The sequence below is a fragment of the Gasterosteus aculeatus genome, chromosome X, assembly GCF_964276395.1.
Source record: "Gasterosteus aculeatus chromosome X, fGasAcu3.hap1.1, whole genome shotgun sequence".
Taxonomy (NCBI): Eukaryota; Metazoa; Chordata; class Actinopteri; order Perciformes; family Gasterosteidae; genus Gasterosteus; species Gasterosteus aculeatus.
In genome coordinates this window covers 17,426,135-17,440,328 of record NC_135698.1, presented here as the reverse complement: position 1 = coordinate 17,440,328, position 14,194 = coordinate 17,426,135, and the positions used below count along the sequence as shown (strand labels likewise).

At 46.3% G+C, this 14,194-nt stretch overlaps 2 protein-coding genes across 20 annotated transcripts in view; one reads left to right on the top strand and one right to left on the bottom strand.

Annotated features, from left to right (window-relative positions):
• Window positions 1-5,841, bottom strand: part of LOC120809067 (unconventional myosin-IXAa) — a 79,459-nt gene extending 73,618 nt beyond the window's left edge. For 9 of the 18 annotated variants that reach the window (XM_078083182.1, XM_078083189.1, XM_078083194.1 and 6 more), the window contains exon 1: window positions 5,523-5,841. The gene's annotated coding sequence lies outside the window, so the exon portion shown is untranslated. The remainder of the gene's footprint in view (window positions 1-5,522) is intronic. The other 9 variants (XM_078083184.1, XM_078083191.1, XM_078083197.1 and 6 more) reach the window with 3 other exon arrangements.
• Window positions 5,842-10,080: 4,239 nt separating this feature from the next.
• On the top strand, window positions 10,081-13,728 carry psma4 (proteasome 20S subunit alpha 4). 2 transcript variants are annotated; one of them, XM_040163742.2, is made up of 9 exons: window positions 10,081-10,149; window positions 10,580-10,598; window positions 11,039-11,081; window positions 11,257-11,419; window positions 11,597-11,674; window positions 11,761-11,849; window positions 12,404-12,534; window positions 13,183-13,306; window positions 13,473-13,728. In XM_040163742.2, exons 2-9 carry the CDS (start codon window positions 10,596-10,598, stop codon window positions 13,625-13,627), a joined length of 786 nt encoding a protein of 261 aa, XP_040019676.1. In that variant the 5' UTR covers window positions 10,081-10,149; window positions 10,580-10,595; the 3' UTR covers window positions 13,628-13,728. The 2 variants fall into 2 exon arrangements, with proteins under 2 accessions (XP_040019676.1, XP_040019677.1); XM_040163743.2 differs by lacking the exon at window positions 10,580-10,598 and having other exon boundaries at window positions 10,096-10,149.
• The last annotated feature ends 466 nt before the right edge of the window (window positions 13,729-14,194 follow it).

The window sequence follows — 14,194 nt, the reverse complement described above, 5'->3', positions numbered from 1 at the left end:
ATAGAGCTTGTCATGACTCAAAGACCCTTCATTCACACCCTTGTAGCGACAGCAGGTCAGTTTTCACACCTTGATATGACTTAAATGAAACCCTGCTACGCTCACCTTGACCTTAGCTTTTTAACACACACACACACACACACACACACACACACACACACACACACGTACCCATACACCAGTTTACCAACACACACCCTGTCTCTCTTTTCATCTCTGTGACGACAGCCAACCGCGTCCCGGCCGCTCTGAAGCTTTAAATCCCCGCAGAAAAAGGCTGCCAACCGACTGAATCCTGATGCATACCTACATCCAATATACTACATTATAAATATAAAAAGTACACAAACGTCAGGGAGACGACAAGAGACTTTGAGCCATTGAACCGCCAGCTCCTCCCTGCTATATTCAGACGGCGGCGTCCCGGCTGGGACGGCCCGCGGGCCGGAGCGCCCTTCGGATGACCTCAGACAGAGTGACTCAGCGTTTAGGGTCAGAAGAAGGCGGAGACAGAGAGTAACCCGGGAGATAACAGGACACTTTAGTGACAATTCATCAGCTAGAGCACTTTCTCAACGCACCACACGGCCCATAAAATGTCAAAACGTGTGAAAGACGTTCACTAAAGCCAGAGGGGACGTCTTTTAAACGTCTCCTTCGGGCCAAACCAACGAGCCAATGACATTCAGTTTCAAAATGGAGACTGAAAATCAGGAGAACCTCGATGAGAAACAAGGACCTGACAAGGCCTTCGACGCCGCGGTGCTTTTGAACCCAGAACGATGAAGTGCACCTCAGACGCCATCCGGTGCTTCACCCAACTGAGCGCCACACCCGAGTCCTCCGGTCGCAGACTGCTTTGTTCTGGCTCTGGCCACTACTCTCTCTCCCTCCCTCACTCCCCCCTCTGTCCCCCCCTCTCTCTCTCTCTCTCTCTCTGCCAACAGCGTAATGCAACAAAGCAGCGGCCGACAGCAGGTCGCACGCTCGTCCCGCCCGCCTCTCTCGCCTTTGGTGCAGTGTATTCAAATTCCGCCCACGTGTGCAGGCCGTCGATTTGGCTACACGAGCCCCCGGGTCGGTTCCACGGTGACGGAAGCCAGACGCCGCTCAGACGGCCCAAATGTGAGGCATGCGCTTATTATACCGAGTCCGCAGGCAGGCTGTCAGAAAATGTTTATGACCCGAGCCGCAGACGGGAGCGAGATGTGACAATAACGGCTGCCTCCCAACCTCAAATGACACGGTGCTAATTGCAAGAGTTTGCAAGAGTACTGCTGATTTACCCTCGCAGGCGCTTTTTCACAGGCAGAAACTCTGGCTGGCTTTGGGGCAAGAGGGGGGGGGGGGTGCTGAGCTAGATCTGTCAATCTGAGCTGCAGCTCCATCAATCTGCTGGCAACAAACAATGCAGCATCAGCAGCATCAGCTGGAAACATGCGCAGGGCACAACAACAAGCAGGCTTTTTTTGGGCTCGTCCACCACCGGTTCCCAGCGTGTTTTCCGCACGCAAAATCACAGCAAATGGGAGTTTGCGCCGGGATGGAATTCCCCAGGAATAATTTTGTGTATCACAGCCTTCTGCGATTGTTTCCTTCTGGTTCCTCAAAGTAACATCCGGCTGCCACGGTCGCTGTCTGGCTCCTAAGCTGCCCGACTAATGTTCCACAGATCGCAAACAAAGCAATGAATGAGGTGTTTTATTGATTGCCGCGTGGAAATTCTCTTTTCTTGGCATTAGACCTCAGAGTGCAGGTTCAGCTGTCAGGCAGTGACCTCGAGGCTCTTAAGGATTCGGAGAAATGATCAAAGACACTTCAGCGGGGCAGATGACTGCCGGCTTAACGCTCGGCGTGGATCATGCGGATGGGATCTCTGAGCACTGAACCACCCAGAAGTCGAGAAGAAGAGGGCGATAAAGGCAACCAAAAAGGATTACAATTAACTGACATCACCTAGACCAGATGTGCTAACGGCCTGTCAATCACAGGGTGGCTCCGCCCTAAAGCAAAGCCTGCTTCATGGTCTATTTTATTCTAAATGGAAACATCCAGCACTAAATGAACATCATGCTGTAATAAAGAAGAGTTGAAACTAGAGATTGAGACCAGAATCTCATGATTAGAGAGGGAATAACTCAACCCATAGACTTCTATACAATCAGATTTATTTTTGCAACCAGAGGCCTGAAGCAGATAAAAGGCCACTTCAACATTTTCCAGAAAGCTTCTTGCACAATAATTGCTATTGTGTCAATGGTTAAGCTACGTGGAACAGGTAACCCACCCAAATTTAATACAGAAGCTAGTGGGCATAGAAGGCTGGCAGCACATTCCTATATTCCGCAGAGAGGTGGATTTAATCACCCCACGTGTATTAATGCCTACACTCCCTCTCATACTCGTCCCCGTCAAACTCTCTCCTCTCACCGCTCCATCTGTGATCAGCAGAGCGCGCCGGCTCTTTTGACCCGCGAAGTGCCGGCGGGGACGGATCGACGGCCTCGCCAGCTGCTGCCTGCTGCCCCTGCAAACATTCAAGACTCGCTCACTTCCGACTCTCACGTCAGAATAACGCCGGCCAACGAAAGCGAAGCGCTAGCATGGACAGGAAATCTTCTTATTTGGTGTTTGAGGCTCTAAAGCAGCGACAGCCATCGAAGGGGGTTAAATGAATAATGCAAAAGAGACGTGAGAAGCGATTATGGATGCAGACATTCAAAGAGGGCTTTGAACAGCCGCAGCGATAAGAAAACAGCAGCGCCGAGCTAAGAAACAAGCCATGTGAGAATCAAAAGGACTTCTGCTATCATGCAACGCATCTTACGCTGCAGAAACGTGAAAGTGATCCTAATAGTGTTGGACAGGCGCACAAGAGAGAGGTAGGGTTTCTAGCCGGCTTGTCTCTGTTGTTTTGGACATAGTTTCCATGAGGGTTCCTCTCTAAAGAATATGTGAAACCCAACGAGGAGAATGCGTTTGTGAATTAACCTCGTCTGCAAATTTAGGAGCGGAAAAGAGGAGCGTCTGTTTAAGGCTGTCCGATTCAGACTGTACAATGTGATCGACTTCCCCTCAACCCTTAGAAGACCCGAGGCATCAACGCTGTGACCAACAAACACTTTTCGGGCTTCCTGCCACATGAGCGTCACAGAGGTCAACGGGGTCAAACGCGCAGCCGCAACCAGACGCATTAAACAGCAGCAGGAAATAGTGAATTTGTTGAGGGTTATTTTCAGCTGTGGATTAATACACGTCTGTAAAGGTTTGAGCTGCATGGTACAGAGGAGTGAGATACATTTCATCCAATATTAAAACATAAACAGCACAGTGGCTTTTACATTAGAAATAGGTTTATTTAAAGAATTGGTACAACTTTGTATGCATTCAACCTCCGAAGGCTTTCCTTTAAATTTACAATGAACAAAAGTGTCTGTCTAGAAAAACGTTACTAGGATTCTGTCAAAAAATGACAACGGCAGTGACAACAATGGACACCTGACTACTTAAGTGTAATATCTCCTCAAGTCCTCCCGTCTGCGTGAGGACAAAAACGGATGCCATTTAAGATGCGCAACACACACACACACACACACACACACACACACACACACCGCCATTGTTGAAAGCTCTATAAATACCCCGGGGGAGATGCATATATGCACTGATGTGGTATGTGAAACATCGACCTCATCCTGGTGTTGTCTTACATGAGCGATTAAACAGCAGCGCGTGTTTGTTTATCATTAAAGGTTTAAGATATGACACCTAAACATGTGGGCAGAGAGCCAGCGGCTAACAGCCCTGTTAGCGCCGTTAGCACTGTAAGCTGCTGACAGCGCTCAGTGTTCACCTGAAGGGGAACCTAAAGGTGGGGGGGGCTTAGGCTTCCGTGACATCTTGTGGCCCAGGACGGAAGGAGAGAGGTGCAGAGCGGCGGCGTGAGCTAACCAGCTGGGCACGCTCACGTGCACAAACGTGCACTAAAAGCATGGAATGGCAGGAACACCTCTTTTCCAGCTTCTTCCTGTTCCTCATTCAAAGGCTCCGATGTCTCGCCTTTGTGCAGGTGTGAGAAGCACAGCTCAGTCCCCTTAAAGGAAATCCCTTCGTGACCCCGTATGACCTGGATTTATATATTCTACGGCACATCTCAATGGAGCCGCTGTGTCACTCTGGTGCGTGGAGGCAGAACAGTTCCCCGTCACGGATAAAAGGTGCTGTGGCGACCTCCCCATTGACTGGGACTGCGTAGGACACGCGGCCGTCTTCTTCTCCCGAGACGCCTTCATCCGTTTAAACATTAAACGTTTTGAGACGCTCTGGAGCTGCTGGGCTTGGTTCACGAAGCTGTCAAAGCAATGTTTTCAGTGCCGCTCTCAAGAGCTTTGGCCAATTACATAAGAACCTTATTGAAATGTCAACGTCAGCAAAGTTGAATTCACATGAAGGGGAATTCTGCCCGTGACTGAATAAGACGAGGCGAGGAGCAATCCCGACACTGACGTGGCTTTAAATGACGCACCTGTAATGACTTTATCCCCCTTCCCGTTTTCACGCTTTCATTCCTCGGTGCCGCTGCGGAGCCGGAGAAGAGCTTTTTGGGGGGCGGTGGACGGAGACCTCGGGGGCCCTGCTGGGTCACCTGACTGGGACTCAGGACAGGTAACCTGCTTCGCTCTAATCACTGGCCTTTGAAAGGTGCCGTCAACATCCAATCGACTGCTTGACTAATCAATTCAGCTCCAACCGTGACTGTAAAGGTGCATCACAACAAGACGTGTGCGTTTGTTGTGATCAACAGGAGATACAGTATCTTCTACAGCAATGTACTGAGCCTTCACACACGCACACACAGTTATTTATATGTCCATAGATAAAGATATATAAATAACAGCCTGAGCCAAACCTCATCAGGCAGCAGCGCGTGACGTAAGGATCCTTAAAGCCTCAAACATGACCAAGAATTTCACATCCGTCCGTCACAGCTCTCAACACTGCGTAGTAATGGGACTGACACACACACACACACACACACACACACACACACACACAGCTCTGCACACAGCACCATTCAGAGCCCCAACCTTCCTCTGCGACAGTAAAGCCAAAGCAGCTCCTCTCTGAATCACCTTCCATTTACACCAGTGCGTCACGTCTGTTTCTGACTGCTGCCCAGATGTGGCGTCCAAGCCGAGACCACATCTGTAACGGCACATGGACGCCTTATGTAAGGACACAGTGTGACATTTATCCAGTGGTGGTGGTGGTGGTGGAGGGCTGAGGTGAGGAGGAATGAGGGGGGGGGGGGCACGCTGCAGGGTATTCGGACCATGTCGACCCACTTTTTTGCCACTCACACGCGCTCCGCGGGCCGACGTCACATTTGAATGGGGAGTCCGGAGGCTGCGGCCGGTGTCCCGGTGACGGAAGGTTCGACACTCCGCGCCACGAGCCCCGCTGGTTCCGATTTACTGACGGCGTCACGCAAATACTACGGGAAGGGGGGGGGGGGAGCTCACCTCCTCCTCCACCGCGCTGTCAGTCCTCCGCGCCGTCGATCTCCCCCGCTACGAGCCCTCCTTTCGGGGGAGGAAGAGCGGCAAGCAGGGAGACACCGCCGCGCGTAACAGTCCGCAGCGAGTGTCCCAAATGCGGACCTCCAACCCGGCTGTAGTGGTCCAGTACCTGCGGGGGGCGGGGGGGTCGTACACTCCTCACAGCTTCTGTTTCGGGTGCTGCCGTCACGTCGTCCTCCTCCTCCTCCTCTCCCTCTCGTTCTGCCTCTCGCTCGCTCTCCGTGTCGTTAGCACGCGTGCACTTGCACTGCGCGTTCACATCAGGGCCGTAGGGGTGGGGGCTGTAATATCGCGGATTGGGGAGGAGGACCCTCCTCCGGGACAAATAACAGTGGTTGTTTTCAAGGGAATTGTCAATTCAATTAAGATTTTTCTATTTTTTATTAACATGTAGGATTCGATAACAGGCAGTGTCACTCAACACATGAATGACATGAAATGGGGGTGTGGCTAAAAGCTCCCACGCGCCCACACACAAGGATGCGCGTCAGATGAACCGGACTATAAAATCCTTTAATGTTCCATTTCTTTCAAATGAGCCACATTGCATTTCTATGGCTAGTTTTTTTGCTCCTTATTTCTACATTTCCCCTCTTTGATTACGTATATAGGAATACTTTGTACACATCACTACTTGTTTTATAAGGAAATTACCAGTAACTTCATTGATATTTGGAGCTCAAAAGACCCCAAAAATATACACAAGTTCCCATTTTGTACACTAATCTATATATTAATTTATTCACTTTGCTTATCCTTAATTGCAGAATCCAGGCTTATTATCTTGGATGTTTCCAGAGTGCGCATGTTAGCAGAATAATATTTAGCATTTAGCTAACTAACCCATTTAGGGTTGTTACTTAGGGTTAGGGTTAGATGTAGGTAATGGGATTCAAACTGTGTCCAGGCGATGTGAGAGGTGGGTGTCTGAGGTGTTTGTTTCTGTGACTTAAGACAGGTTCTTTCCTCCTTGTGCAAATGGCTCTGTCAATGGGAATTCCAATGTTGTTTCATTTTTGTTTTAAACCTGGGGCCGGGAAATTCAACTGTGTTTGAGAAATAACACGTAGCGGATCTAATTCGAGAAGCTTTAGCAGCAGATCTGGAGTAAACTGCAACAGCTCACTCCTGACAGACAATACTTCTGCTGGGATTGACACTCTTTACCCTCGAGTGGGCACAAGGGGGGGAATCAGATCGCAACACACTCCTGTGGCGGGTTGGAAAACATCCCACCATGTTTTTCATGGGATCGGTTTCCAGCCTGGTGACGTATTTACCAGCCAGACATTTAGAAAAGGAAATCCTCCCTTCGGCCCTCGGAGTTGGAACCCAACTCCGCATCGGGGGGCCCTCGGCGCCAAGATTCAGGCCATCGCCATCGTCCAAAGTGACAGGAGCTTCTCTCAAAATAACAGAGCCAGTAGCTGAGGGCAGAGGCTGGGACGGGGGGACAATGGACAAGAAAGAGTGAAGAGCCCAGAGGCCGACAGGACACCTCCGTCGACCAGAAAACTGAGACGAAGAAACAACAAAGGGCCTCTTGGTATTTTAGCAAGTGTGAGATTCATTTTACTGCAAAAGAATGCATCCACAAAAATGGATTTGTGTGTAAATTCATTTCTCATGTACACCAGACTACAAAAACACCAAGAAAAAGTATCATATTTGGGAACTACACTTGGTTTCTTGCTGAGAGTTAGGGTTAGATGTTACTATTTTTAGTCAGCATTTCAAAAATATTATTCCTTTTCTGACAAAAACGTAATTAACTCGGGCAATAAGGCGGTGACTCTTTATTTACGGTGTGTAATTTCCTACTCAAATAACAACTTAATCCGGCACTAATTATAGTAAAGAGATATTTGAGTGTGTGGGCAGCTATTAGATCTTTGAATTCCGCAGACAGCATGACTCAACCCAATAAAAATAAGACAATCCTTTAAAAGACTTTTCTGTTACGGGGGGACTTGACCTCATGTGCTTAAGCCCCTAAACTGCTCTCACACCGCCTTTGTCCCCAATGAAAACAATATAACCAACTCAATAAATCTTATTTTTTTCTGGGATTGAGAAACAGATTCTCACGCACTACCTGAGATGACACACCGTTGTTCTGATACCTGTCTCAGTTCCCAGCAATGATTCCTTGGATGTGACACCATTTCAAAACCCCTTTGTAGTTTTGTTTAGTGTCTCGGTTTCCCAACGATGTCTCGAGGTGAAGCTGCCGACGTTGTGACTCATTTAAAACAAAAAGAATTAAAAAACCACGTCCACTGAGCACAGTGATGTGGGAAGTAACACACATAGACAACGGGTTTTTTCCCCAGATTAAAAACACCAAGTAGAGGCTTGTCCCTCTTGTTTTCATTTGAACCTGAATCTTGAAAGCAAATTTTTTTAGTGAAGGAACACAAGAAATGAACTAGAAGGCCAATTCCTTAAAAACGGCCCCCGTGAACTAAGTACCCATATCTAACCTTTTAAGAGCACAACAGCTTCAGCTGCTGTGGCATGAGTTTGTGACGCTTCAATACAATGTGATTTATGAATGATAGAAATGATGTGCACAGGCTGGTGGAGGTTTATGGTCCGGCGACTATCTAAAGACAATCAATACTTTTTTAATGGTTTAGGACAAAGAGGAACAAAACATTGAAGGATGTACAGTATGTTGTTTTTACACTGGGGAACCAATAGATTAACCTAACTTAAGTGTATGTTGTATTCTTGAGTTTTGATATTTTCTTGGTATTTTCAAGTTGGCAAAATTCTAGATGTGAAAGTGAAAGAGTGAGTTATGCGGTATGACGAGTGTGTGTGTGTGTGTGTGTGTGTGTGTGTGTGTGTGTGTGTGTGTGTGTGTGTGTGTGTGTGTGTGTGTGTGTGAAGGCTTGTTTCATCTGCGTCTCCATCTATATTTCACCTGGCTGTCCGGCACCTTTTGCCACCACGATAAGTTTTATAGGGGCCAATAAAAATCCCTTTAAACTGTCCTACAACAGTTTAATAAGGATTAAACCAACATAAGCTACTTTAGTGATGCCAAAGCAGTGGGCAGGAGAGACTGGACGGATCACAACCACCACAAGCCAATTCCTCAAAATGGTGTGCGATTAAGTCGTAGAAAAGATGTTTTGGGTTCAGCTCAAATGTAGAAATGAAGTCTGTAGTGAGGACAATGTGAGACCTGCGTCAGGGGCCTCTAAAAGATAAATATGGTGAAGGAGTTATAAACTCTGGATGTTCAGAGATCCAGATCCAACAAATCGAAAAACGCTGCACAGTCCTCATCGCTGAATAAACAGTGCAGCCTTGTTTATTGAGACGACGCAGCTGTAACTCTGTACTTCACTGCGCCAATCCTCTGAGACAACAATGTGAGGATGTGGTTATTCTTGATAATCTCAAGGTAAGCTGCCAGGCTGTGGCAACATTTTTATATATGTATTATATATATATTTATAATTTATGGAGAAAAGCTCAAACTAGTTTTTTTTCAGTAAGGCTATCCATTAGTAGACTAATTCTTATCATGTGACTGTGTTAAGTATTCATGTGAATTGTTAAAATGTCTATTGTGAGGAAATGTGTTATGTAAAGAGAAACTCAGGTGACTACCTGGCTGACAGAAGAGATGACTGTTCATGTGTCATCAATTAGAACCATATAACCAGAGAGGTCAGAGGTCAAGCATCAGCTACAGCACCGCCCCCTTACAGACAAACTCCTGACTCAGCAGCTTTAAGGGCTTTCACGCTGAAGATGGTCACTGAAAGATAGTGACCATAAAGTAGAGTGATACAGAGTGATAAAGTAATCCCCAGACAGAACTAAATCATTTCGTGTAGTTATGTTTTAAATGGGTCTCAGATTTACCACACAGTCAAGCTGAGGGGGCCCCCCAGCGGTGAACGGATGTATTACACAAATACTCTCAAGTGATGTGAAGAAAATAAAGGGCAATGTAAGATGTAAGGATCATAACTTACATCTATTTGAACCAGGAATTGAGTTATGAATTGTATAACCCATTTAGTTTAGCAAGAATTTATTGAATTTGAATGCAAACTACAAAATATAAAAACATCCTGTCCCGTATTTACCACAATGCAACACATGACACTTTATCCCTCTATTTGCGCTATCAAACAAACACACACATTTTATATTAATTTTATTGATATCTTTAAACTTCAGTAACGGTTGTATTCCTTTTATTGTTTTTTTGCATTTTTATCTTTAATAATGTTTCACTGATTTTATATCTTTTGTGTATCTTCATCTTGTACATTGTTTATGTTGTTTGCTGCTACTGGCTGATTTAGGGCTACCAAACGGAATTTTGTTGTATAACAATGACAACAAAAAACCTTTAACCGTTAAAAATATCTAGAATTACATCTTTAACAAACGGAAAACTATGAAATCTCGTCACTTGGTTTGTTCTCTTGAACATGTATTTACAATTGTTCCTGAATGAATTAATTGAATTGCGCGGCTTTATGGCGTCATCACAACTTCTGTGATGTCATATAAACGCGCCCCACAGAAAGCTCTTTAAGCGGTAAGCATTTATATTTTCACAAATTGATACGAAAAAAAAATGATATCAAAACACTATTGCAATTAATCTCTTTTAAGTGTCAAAGCAATTCTGTTGATTTGTCCCCATTCGTGTTAACAGTCAACGTTAAGCGAAAAATGAGCCATTTTTAGGACTGTAAATGTTAGTTATTAGTGTTAGTATTAGCGTAAACTTGAACAATTTGAAATATTATGGAAATGAAAAACTATAACACTTGTTTCCTGGTAGTCGTTAAACACTACTGACGTTAGCGACTTTTAGTTTGGTCTCTTTCGCTTCCACAACAAGCCGTAGATGACCAAGCACATCTGTAAATGTTGTTCACTGAAAGCTAGCTGCTTAGCTGTTAGCTCCACTAATGTTCACTGCCTTCGTTCACACCGTCACAACCGTTGTTTTGTTTTCACAGTGAAACATCTACAAACATGGTGAGTTAACTGTACTCTGTATGATGATGGTTATTGTTCAATGATGCTCCGATTCTTCCTCCCTTTAATGTTGGGATGCTTTTCCTTGGGAGGATTAAAAAAAACATCTCGAGGATTTAAACTCTGAAACAAACTAAATCGATTGAATTTCACGGTTATCAGATATCAATTCTAATTCTTCTAGTTACTAAAATACATTTCATACTGGTGGTCCTAAGGAGTCATTTCGTCATCAAGCAGGTTTAATTGAATTCTATTCTGCTCGCCAAAGCCCCACAGAACTGTTTGCAGTTACAGCCGTGTGTTATAATTGAGCACATAAGATGTTTATAAAAGAAAACATAGTCCCTTGTCCCTGAAGTGGTCCCAACAAAATAATATCTAATAATCAAGTACATTTTGTTCCAATTAGCTGTCATGTGTTTTCTGTTTCCTTTCAGTCTCGTCGATATGATTCTAGAACCACCATCTTCTCGCCGGAGGGTAAGAGCTCTTGACTAAAGCGACCGATGGACCGCTGCAAGTTACAAGTCCTCGACGCGCTCACATCCGTCTTAGTTGAAGCCCGGAGCGAACGCCCCTGGTTTATTTCTATCTCTCGCCCCTTCCTGTTCTGTGGTTGCATCCTGGTGTTGACGACGCTGTGTGGGATTGCCAGGGCGTCTGTATCAGGTCGAGTACGCCATGGAGGCCATCGGCCACGCCGGCACCTGCCTGGGGATTTTAGCCAATGACGGAGTGCTGCTGGCGGCCGAGAGGAGGAACATTCACAAGCTGCTGGACGAAGTGTTTTTCTCAGAGAAAATCTACAAGCTGAACGAGTGAGTTGATTTTTATGAAGTAAAAGGTGTTCTGTGCGGACGTTTTTTTTCAGTTTATAGATCTGATTCGTCAACAGCTTTCATTAATTAGCTTGTGATCGTTCTAATCATATGATCAAATTCCCATCAGAAAAAAAACGAGCAATCTCTTCGCAATGGTCTCACGTTTCCTTGCAGAGACATTGCGTGCAGTGTGGCGGGAATCACATCAGACGCCAACGTATTGATCAACGAGCTGAGGCTTATCGCACAGAGGTAAGCTCCAGTCGGGCACGCGGTCGCTGCCGTGGGACAAAATACAAATCTGGATGGACTTGCGATGGTCTGTGTTGCTGCTGCAGGTACCTGCTGCAGTACCAGGAGCCGATGCCCTGCGAGCAGCTGGTCACGGTGTTGTGCGACATCAAACAGGCCTACACGCAGTTTGGAGGTACAGAGCAACAGACCAGTGGTTCATCCAGATGAAACCAGCTGTTGGGTTGATCTATGCAATCTTTTGTCAGTTTGAGTTTCTGGCTTTTTGGCAGGAGAAGCGATCGCTCCAAAATCTCCTTGTACTTTATTTGTAAAAGCCGTAGCTGCTGGTCCTGAGAGACATTTTATCGCTGGAGTCCAATTTCCTCCTTTGCTACGATGAGTGGGGAGTGCAAAGTTAGCATCGGCTGTAATTGTTACAATATGACCCAGGATGACAAAAGAGTAATTTTCCTTACAGCATTTTGCTCTTTAGAATACTTTGCTTTATTTTTCCAAACGGGTCGAGTTGCAAAGTTGTCTGTTAGTCAGTTATTGTTATATAATGTAGATCAATCATTCGTTTAGGGGACATTTTTCTTCAGCATCTGGTTTACTCTTTGCATCTCAACAACTACGCAAACTCCAGGGATTGTGTGTGTGTGTGTGTGTGTGTGTGTGTGTGTGTGTGTGTGTGTGTGTGTGTGTGTGTGTGTGTGTGTGTGTGTGTGTGTGTGTTCTCTCTCACAGGAAAGCGTCCCTTTGGGGTCTCGCTGCTGTACATGGGCTGGGACAAACACTACGGCTTCCAGCTCTACCAGAGTGACCCCAGTGGAAACTACGGCGGCTGGAAGGCCACGTGCATCGGAAACAACAGCGCTGTAAGGCTCCGGAGCTCTCGGCGTACTATTCCTTTTCTTGAAATGCAGTCGTGCTGTAAATGATACAAATGTGTGTGGAACAGGAATATTTGGGTTTTAACACCGTGGGGATGAGTACAGAGCAAACAAGGGGATTCTGAAAGTGTTGTTCCTCGCTGTGCCACTGGGGGGCGCCGCTGCTGCGCCGTTCTTTTTACAACACATTGACCGTGAACCGGGCCGGACCCACAACAACTAACACACATGCTGTGGCCTACCTAGTGTGGACTCCAGGGGCCCATAATTGTGCCAGTCCTGATTCATTGCGCCTTTGCTAATCTCAGGGCTGCACACAAAGCATTATGGGTAACGGAGCCTCCTCAGAGCATCAGTGAACCCTTCTGTCCCAGAGCTCTTTAAAGCCCTTAGGGATGACAAAAAGGTGTCCGAGTTGGAACAAATATCCCCCTCAGCACATCTGCAACACAACACTGCAGAGCCAGAAGTGGACGCAGCCGGAGGTATTTGCCCACTGCGAGAAAGAACGGAGGTTTAAATGCAGTCTGCACAAAGGAAAAAGGCACCAACGCAAGTCCTTCCTTCTGCAGCACTAACAAGACGCGTGGTGTAATATTCTTTGTTTAATACTTTGCTTCTGCTCGCCCGCAGGCAGCCGTCTCCATGCTGAAGCAGGACTTCAAGGAGGGAGAGATGACGCTCTCCGCGGCTCTCGCTCTCGCCGTTAAAGTTCTCAATAAGACCATGGACGTCAGCAAGCTGTCTGCAGAGAAAGGTGCCGACCCGAGTGGCTCCAGAGAGCGACACTTTAGCAGCTAAACAGACCGTATTTCCATCGAGAGCAGCTGACTTTCTACAAGCTAAAAGCATGAACGTAGCGGAGTCCTCTCGGCCCTCCTGACTGTACTAAATGTATTAAATACTAGGTGTGTGTGTTTCAGTGGAGATCGCCACTCTGACCCGCGAGAACGGAAAGACCTGCATCAAAGTGCTGAAGCAGAAGGAAGTCGAGGAGCTGATTAAGAAGCACGAAGCCGAAGAGGCCAAAGTCGAGAAGGAGAAGAAAGCGAAAGAGCAGAGAGAGAAGGACAAGTAGCCCCCACCCCCACTCTGTTCTGTTTGTGTGTAAGCTCAAGTGTAAATGTTTGCATCTGTGTAGTTTTTTCAAATAAACCAGCTGATGAATTGTTGACTTTATTAATTCATGTTTTCACTGTGAACAAACTCTGAAAAACATTTGAAATCCATGATAACTCGATACAATATGCTCCTCTGGTAGACAGAGGGGGGGGAAGTACTCAACATTAAGCCGTTTATACGGCGTCCTGGAGGATCTATGGGCTGTAAAAAACATGCAAAAGTCCCAGTCAGCATTTGCTTTCCAACGGTCAGGGCTGATTTAGAAACCGTACACGGCGCGTTTTAAAGCTGACTTCTATCGTATCGTGTGTCCAATCGTTGGTTCCTCTCTAATGCGGAATGAACTGATCCCGTCAGCTTTCAGCAACCATGAATCTGTAAATGACTTCTTCCGTTAATGACACTGATGTAATACGTGGACTTTCAGTGTGACTATGGGATTACAGCTGAGTGTGCGTCTGTCTAGTGTGGAGCAGATGGGCTTAATGTGTTGTGCACAAATGATGTAACACAAACTTTGAAT

What these genes read in the sequence shown, in the direction of transcription:
- psma4 (XM_040163742.2), top strand. An exon ending in GGCCTACACGCAGTTTGGAG is followed by an intron (nt 11,850 to 12,403) that starts GTACAGAGCAAC and finishes TCTCTCTCACAG; the next exon opens with GAAAGCGTCCCTTTGGGGTC. An exon ending in CAAGCTGTCTGCAGAGAAAG is followed by an intron (nt 13,307 to 13,472) that starts GTGCCGACCCGA and finishes TGTGTGTTTCAG; the next exon opens with TGGAGATCGCCACTCTGACC.